General features: G+C 39.0%; 1 protein-coding gene across 1 annotated transcript in view; it reads left to right on the forward strand.

The window, feature by feature from the left end:
- Nucleotides 1–6,850, forward strand: part of brinp1 (bone morphogenetic protein/retinoic acid inducible neural-specific 1) — a 118,178-nt gene extending 111,328 nt beyond the window's left edge. The window contains exon 8 of the mRNA XM_026921482.3: nt 4,959–6,850. Within this exon, the coding sequence (XP_026777283.1) occupies nt 4,959–6,099 (1,141 nt within the window). The 3' untranslated portion in view covers nt 6,100–6,850. The remainder of the gene's footprint in view (nt 1–4,958) is intronic.
- The last annotated feature ends 2,033 nt before the right edge of the window (nt 6,851–8,883 follow it).

Raw genomic sequence — 8,883 nt, forward strand, 5'->3', positions numbered from 1 at the left:
CATATGCATGAGTATAAAGAAAATTAGAGTTAACAAAACTCTTGTAAATCTGGCTGGAGTTTTTAGTTTGGTTTGGCCAATGAAAACATTTCCACACTACTAAAGATAAATGAGATGTGATATTATCTGTGCTATGTGCTACATTTCTGAGATGGAAATAAATAAATGGCTCCATGGAAAAATGACATCTTTTCCATGCTGTTAATTTTTACTTTGGGAAATTCAGATGGTACACTACATCTATCACTCGAATAATGCACTAGAAGTCCATCACACATTTTACACTCCTGTAACAAACGAGGCGGAGCCATCCGATGGGTTGTGGTTTGGATTTTGCTAAATGGTTGTTCCTGTGAGTGAGATTGCTGTTATTTAATGAACATAACATTAGCAAAAAGATTTAACCTGGACTTGATAAGCATAAAATAAACAGAAGAATATCTACAAAACACACCCCCCCCCCTTAAAAAAAAAAATCATGAGTATTTAAGTGAATAAGAATTGGATTGGATACATGTTGGAGATTATTGGTCGTGGACTTGGAGTGTATATGCATTAAATCCCCGATTCTGGCTCTGTGCTCAGAGCTGAAGTTGGTTTAGGTTATCTGTCGCTCAGAGAGTCCCGCTTGTCCCAGTCTTCCTGCTCTTTGCCTGGCAGTTTCTTGCTGACACTGAACAGAAACAAGTGGCTCATTATTGGAAGCAAACAGCATCCACAATCCCCTTGGATTCGGAGACAGATAAATTCTGCAAGAAGCCTAAAAACTAAACACTGCTATGAAAGAAAGATGCACAACTGTTCTTATTCTGATGACGTGCTGTAATAAGACCAAGGATGCAAAATTATTTATAGTCACGTCAAAGTGCTGAATGATAACATTTCATCTCAGCCTATATATATTATACACGAGGCCGCATTTTGTTTTCAGTGCCCACACTTCCTTATCTTGTGCTTTTGCTCTTGTCTGTTTATGGGAATGAGGTCCTGAGTGTGCACAGACGTGCTGGAGGAAATGCAAAGTTTTAGAGGGAAATCCAGCTCAGCAATAAACCGGCTTTTATTCGATTAGAACCCTATTTTGCGAGCTGCACAATTTCCTGTCGTCAGGAAAAGCGAGTGTGAGCAGTCCTGCCCTGCTGGAGTCATACAGCTGATGCAGAAAGTTTACCATTTCAGCACAAATTTATTTTTGTATTCAGGCAGGAAAGAAGCTGAGCTCCTTGTCTAGTTTTCAGGATAAGTAGCATGTTTTTTTTTTTTTTAAGTCTTTTTCCTTTACAATAAATGTTTATAGATATCCTCATACATCCTATGTGTTACAATTGTAGGACCTCATTCCTGAAATATTGCATATTATTTGATATTAATAAAAAAAAGTTTTAATATCATATGGGATGTAGCTTCTCCGGGATATAATTGAACACCAATACATTATCTGCAATGAACAGATAATGTGTTCTAAGCAAATATGAATACAGATACGAATAGGAGGCACACTATTCATTTATTTTAAAAAAATGCATCAGGACTGCAACTGTGAGAGTAAACATGTGGCTGTCTTAGTAATCGCTTTCTCAGGGCCATAGTGGTTTACATTAAGCTACTAGTTTGTATGTATTTTGGGAAATAGAGCCAAGTACATTTGTTAGAAATTATAACAGGCAGGTACGAACAAAAAAATAATAATCACCCAAGCAGGATTGGGCCACGCCTACTTCAGTTTTAAATCTGAATGCATAGGTGTCTGAAAAAGGTCAGGAACCAATGAGAGTAAAACTATGTATATTTAATTTTGTATTTATTATTTACAACATATGCTCTACATCTTCACCCTTACGCCCTACGCATTTTCTCAGCTGCTGTATCCTGTTATTGTCTTTGTTTCTGATTTTTTCAGACACGTTGTATTAATGGACACAAATAATTGGAGTACTGAACAGATACATCTAGAGATAGTGTCCTTGTGTTACACCTTTAGTCTTTAAAATGTATTGCACAACATTTCAATTGTATTTCCATCAAAAAAATTGATGAAACTAACAACCTTTGGGTGCAGATTTTTTATATCTCATTTTTTGTTAATATTTACAAACTTTCAGTTGGCAATATTGCTGATGAAATACTGAATTAACACTGGCTTGGAACACCAGACATTTAAAACAGCAATCTCATTTTCCTGCGGGTTTTAATTACTATTTAAATTATATATATAAAAAAATAAGAGAAAAAGCTGGAGAGTGCACTGCCACGAGAGACAACAGCAGACATTGCTACACTATTGCTTGTGTGAACACAGGAGTACAGACAGATGGAAATTCTCTTTAAACTCAAAGCAAAGCAAGTAATCTCACTTTAAAAGGAATAAAATCTCTTTAAAAAAAACAGCTGCCATTTTGGAATTTAATCAAAACAGCAGAGAGGAAGGAAAGTGCAGAGCCCATCTCTGCTTATGAGAGGTCCAGACTGCGGTTATTGCCCTGGCTGAAGGCTCACTGGAATTGTGGCCATTTGTCATTAGTTGTAATGTAATAAACAGTGGGTGGAATGCCATACTGAGGAAAGAGAGAAAGGGCAGAGGGAGAGGAACGAGTGTAGCTTTTGTCCAGTCTCGCTGTGCATTACATCCACACGGCTCGTCTCAGTGATGTAGGAAAAGCTACGATCTTTAATCTTGATGGTGCTAAGTCAGTATCAGGTGTGATTCATTAACAATTGAAGGTGTCATAATCTTTAATTCTAATGAATTAAACAGACTAAAACATGCTGTTATTTAGCAAAAATGTGTTTAATCTTTCATATGGCGAACATATCCCAACATGTGGAAGGAGTCTCCAGTGTCAGCAATTTGTAACAGTCAGAGAAATGTTCAGGACAGAGGAGTTTAAGCTTCAGGTTTCTCTGTAACATGATGAGCTGCTTTTTTTTTTTTTTAATGTAACTATAAACGGATAAAAAGAATGCATCATTGTTTAATGAATAAACATATACATATTTGTGAATTCCTGTAGTAAAAGGGGAATAAAACACTTCCAGATGTGCTACGATAGGAAAATAATCAGCTATGTGCTGGTAACTCTGCTTCATCACACCACCCTGTCGTTGATTATTTTCCTAAAACAGTATGACACAAAGTGTTTAATTCTTTATATAATATCGTTCATGTGCAGTGGAGACCGAGACAGAGTTATAGACCAACAGTAGTGAGATCTTTTGCTTTCCAAAGAGCAGGAAAAACCAAAATCATTGTTATTCTTTCTTTCTTTTTTAATCCTCCCGGTTCTTCTGCTCTCTCTCTCTTTCTCTCTCCGTCTTTCTCCCTCGCTCTCATCCCCAACACCAAAAAGCTGTCTGATTACCATTACGCCAATGTACTGTGACTCAAGAAAACAAACAGCAATCGTTTCCAGTCATTTCAGTCCCATTCCCCGTGGCTTACTCCAGCGAAAAAATAAATAATAATAGTGGAAATAAAAGCGGCAAGCTGCTCCAAAATCACATATTGGAGAAAAAGCAGAATGCAACATATTGTAGCCTAGTGCTTCCAACCGCATAAATCCGACTTATTGCAAATAAATATAGAGCGACAATATTAAACGGCATGAGCACTTAAATGAACCTGGTAGCTTAAGCGATTTAATCAGCGACGCAATCTGAAGCAGGTTGGAAGTAAAATTACATTTTATAATACTCAGATTTCAGGGCGAGTTATATAGATTGAATGGAACCGTTATGAATATTTGTAAGATGCTTAGCCTGGTGAATGAAAACAACAACGTTCAGGCAATATGAGGCTGACAAGCACTTTTATATACACCGTGTTCATTTCTCTGTAACAGAGACTAAATTCATATCTACAAAATACAGCACGAGCGGAGAAAACAGACAAAAAGAAGTACACTCTATTTAATATGGGAACTCGAATATCGTGAAAAAAGCTCAACCAGGTCATGCACATGATGGACTCACCATATTTCATTTCCTCGCATTCTCCACTGAGTGTTTTGTTTATCTCTTTTGTGCGATTCACCTAGACCCGTGGCCTTACAGCGGAATCATCTCAGAAAGGTCTGCTTTTCTACATTCGCCTAAAAGTTTGCAAAGTTGTAAAAGTCATGATGATGATCACCGTTCAGCTGGAGAGGGTTGTTTGTCTGTCTGGCCTTTATGAGGTCGCAGAAACTGTGTGTAGCCCCACACTACGATACTTGATACTTTTCTAATTTCTGAAATATAAAACCCTGAACTAAAGCAATGTTTGACTGAGAAGGGAAAAAATCTTCGCTTTGAAATAAATTCCATGGTTTTGTCGAATCTACAAAGCTTTTCATGACCCCACAAGCCTTAACCTATAGAACCGGGTGTATTAATATTACATTAGACCCATATTAAATATGCAGCAGTTGAAGAATTCACATTTTTTCAGATCTTTGTCCTGTGAGGCTTGAGGATTTGAGTGAAGTCAGAGTCAGAGAAATTCTAGCCCAATTAGCAGTACATAATCCCTTAAGCGCAAATGACATTCGGATCTAATTATTCTACAGTGGGCTGAGGAGAAAAGTAGAATTTCTGAATAAAGAATCTTTCTACCGTCACCTTCCGTGCCATCTCCTCGGGCGATCGTTTTATTGGAGATGGCTGGAGGTCCTGCTGATTTGCAGAATGGTGAGGTCATCACTTTTCACTAACCATGGTCATCATAGTCTAGAGATGTGAAATCTTGCTTTCCTCATCTGAATGACAAGGAAGGATGCCTGAGGGGGAAAAAAAAGGAATGTGATATTCATGGAGAAATGAAGTCTCTCTTTTGGCAGAGTATATTATCCATTTTACTGATTGGACTGTTGCAAAACGTAGCAGCCCGTGACGGTTACTTAATCCTCCGCAACAGCAAGCCTTGGCGCATTGTTAATGGTCCATTTTATCCACTTGTCTTTGTTCATTTTTTGTGCTTACAGATCTGTTCTGCAGTGGCTGAACCGGGTGCAGTCCTTCCTCTACTGCAATGAGAATGGCTTCTGGGGCACCTTTCTGGAGAGCCAGCGTACATGTGTATGCCACACGGGCATCACATTGTGCCAGCGTCCAATCCCGTGTGTGATCGGTGGCAACAACAGCTGCGCCATGTGCAGCCTGGCTAACATATCTCAGTGCGGCTCGTGCAACAAGGGCTACAAGCTGTACCGTGGCCGCTGCGAGCCGCAAAACGTGGACTCGGAGCGCAGCGAGCAGTTCATCAGCTTTGAGACAGATCTGGACTTTCAGGACCTGGAGCTGAAGTACCTGTTGCAGAAGATGGACTCGCGCTTGTACATCCACACCACCTTCATCAGCAACGAGGTGCGTCTGGAGACCTTCTTCGATCCGCGATGGCGCAAGCGTATGTCACTGACGTTGAAGAGCAACAAGAACCGCATGGACTACCTGCACATGATGGTGGGCTTGTCCATGAAGATTTGTCAGATGCGTAACAGCAGCATGGACCCCATGTTCTTTGTTTATGTCAACCCGTTCAGTGGAAGCCACTCGGAAGGATGGAGCATGCCGTTCGGTGAGCATGGATACCCCCGCTGGGAGAAGGTACGGCTCCAAAACTCGCAATGTTTCAACTGGACCCTGATGCTGGGCAACCGCTGGAAAACCTTCTTTGAGACAGTGCACATCTACCTGCGCAGTCGTGCCAAGGTGCCCACCGTCCTGCGTAATGACACCGGCCATGGCCCTGTGGACCTTTCCGATCCCAACAAGCGCCAGATCTATATCAAGATCTCTGACATCCAGGTGTTTGGCTACAGCTTACGCTTCAACTCCGACCTTCTCCGGAGTGCTGTCCAGCAGGTCAACCAGTCCTACACGCAAGGGACACAGTTTTACTCGTCCTCGTCCATCATGCTCCTGCTCCTGGATATCAGGGACAGGATTAACCGCCTGGCCCCTCCAGCGGCGCCCGGGAAACCCCAGCTAGACCTTTTCTCCTGTATGCTCAAGCACCGACTCAAGCTCAACAACAGTGAGATGATCCGTGTCAATCATGCGTTGGACATGTACAATACGGAGATCTTGAAACAGTCGGACCATCTGACTACCAAACTTTGCTGAAAGTTAAACGCTAATGAAGGAACAAACTTACTGCAGAGCAAAATTTGGAGAGGACATAAAAGGATTCTTTTTATTTCCCTTTCCTTTGGGACTTTTTGCTTTTTTTGATGTACTATTAACAACTTTGTAAGTGTAATTGTTAAATAAGAAACTAAAAATACAGAGATTAAGCCTTTTAGTTCACTACAGAAGAAAGAAAAAAATGAACATGACTGTACCATATTTGTCCAAGCATGTCTGTCACTTCCAAATGGAGCATTAAAAGAAAAGAAAAAAAGTACATATATATATAAATATATATTAATAAATTCAATGATGACAAAGAGGCCTTGATATTACTCAGAGGGAACAAAGGTCCATCTGAAACTGCCATTCTTTACTGGGTAACATTTTTAATGAATTAGCAAAGCAGACCAGAGATTCTTTTAATTTGACGACTTGCAACATACAGAACATTTCGCTAGTCTTAGGTCTATCCAGTTTAAGGAAGACAGGAAGTCATTATCTGTATAGCGTTCCTTCATACTCTGTTTAATCGTCCCTCTGAGTGTGCTTGGCATGATACAAGGCAGTAAGGAAACATTCTCCACTAAAACAGTTGTTTATAGCTGCAGTTTTGTTGATGCCTAATGCTAATCGCTGTTTGCTAGTCGCTCGTGTCATTTGAGAATGAGTGACCAAAGCTGAACCTGAATCGTGTGTGTGTGTGTGTGTGTGTGTGTGTGTGTGTGTGTGTGTGTGTGTGTGTGTGTGTTTTTTTTTTTTTTTTTGGGTCCTTGAACGAAGTGTCTGTGGTCTGAAGGTGAACAATCAATTCTAGCTTTGCAAAAAAAAAAAAAAACTGCCTGTAACTGCTGACATGTCAAGATTTTTTTAATTTGTATTATTTTTTATTATTTCGAGCGCCAAGATCAAATGATTTTGAGCCCGTTATACTTGCAAGAGATGACATAAAGCCATATTTCCCAGGGGAATGAAAAATAAAGATAGGCTTGCACACATTTATTTTGAGAATGAATTCCTATACATGAGTTTGTACAGTTTTTTTTTTCATGTGAAAAATAGCAAAGTAGTCTGCAATCGAAATATGACAACGGATTGCATTTTCCTGAAGCCAGATGTAGAGTAAATGTGAAACTTCATGTTGAGTTTAGCCTCGTAATCAACTGTATAATGTACGCTTCTTTTTAAAAAATATTTCCTTTTTTGTACATTCGTAGTCTGGTTTCTGTTGACTTGATTACCATTTCATCCTGACAATTAAGATTGATTATTACTATTATTATAATTATAATTATTATTATTATTATTATTAGCATTCAGTCTTATTAAGTGCCTGCTACCTATCCCTTTAACCATTTTCCAAAAGGTTTCATGGCATTTTCGCATAAACTACTCCTTTCCCCGATCTTATTTTTTTTTTCTTCATCCGTCAGTACTGAAAAGGGCAGACAGGAAGTTTTGTCCATCCTCGCTGTATTCTGCATGTATTTAAAGGAGGCTTGAGTCACCTCCTTTGCTGAAAACACTTAAGATGTATATTATATGTGTAAATAGCTCCATTGCCTTGGTATAGCCATGAAATCAAAAGCTTTTCTTAGGTCACCGCAAGTTTTTCAGCCACGGCAACTCGAGCACAAGATAACGAAAGGATTGCGAGCCCCTGGGTTAATTTATTATTTTTTTTCTCGCGCAGGAAGAAGAAGAAAAATCACCAGTTGGTGCCGAACGCCACCCTAACAACCTCCCTTTCCCATGCATACAAGCACATATGCTGTCCTTTCTTAAGCCTTTTACAGAACGACATGTGTGACACAGGCTGTGCCTTCTGGTACGCCTCGCGATGGGTCTGATTGGCAAACAGCTTTCATTACCTTGTCTATGTAATTTCTGCTGTTCTGTTGGGAAAAAAAAGAAAAAAATATATAATCAGCTTTCTTCAAATGAATGTTTCATATAATAATCTATTTCTCATTAAAAATGCTATATTTAATAAGAAGAGCCGTGCTTGTCTGTACCACTTCCAAGCAGGTTGTGTATTAAGAGTCACCCAGCATCACTGAGGCATGAGGGATGAATATTTGTTCAAGTTTTTCATCATTTTATTTCCATGCAGAATTGATTCAATTTGGCTTTTGGGTTCCAAGTGTGTCCGAGTGCTATGCTCAGTTTTCCTCCATCCATTTGGACAGTAGTGGTGTTTTAGCTTGCTGTTCGTCAGTTAGCCGACTCTGAATCAGAGAGAAATGTACAGTTTAGTTAATGTTGCATATGTTTAGTTGAATGGGTGGGCATGTGGATGTCATCTTAATCCACAAACTATTCCGATTCTAGGCTCAACATTTATGTGTATATACTAACAGTTTGGCTAGCAATATTTATTGGTCCAAGTTTGTTATTTCTAGGCTTATTGAGGTGTGGACCCATTTCTTTCAAATGACAGGCTACAAACTATACAAAAAGTAATTGATAATAAATCAATAGTAATGATGGTTGTGATTTTTATTACTGTAACTGTTAAAAAACAAACAAACAAACAAACAAAAAAACAGCCCCCTTGGCTATGTTTCATGGACTCCTGGGCATCTAGAAGTTGAAATTTGTTACACATATAACATTATTAGTTATATTATAGTTGATGTCAGAGTAAATGTTATTTCCAGATTTAACGAGAAGAAATAAGGGAAGTGTAATTTTTTTTAAACTATTTGTACTCACTGACATTTTTCCCCAAAAAAGCTAACAGTGGGGGAAAAATGTTTTTTTTTTAGATGTGATCCATCT

The sequence above is a fragment of the Pangasianodon hypophthalmus genome, chromosome 27, assembly GCF_027358585.1.
Source record: "Pangasianodon hypophthalmus isolate fPanHyp1 chromosome 27, fPanHyp1.pri, whole genome shotgun sequence".
NCBI classification, from domain to species: domain Eukaryota; kingdom Metazoa; phylum Chordata; class Actinopteri; order Siluriformes; family Pangasiidae; genus Pangasianodon; species Pangasianodon hypophthalmus.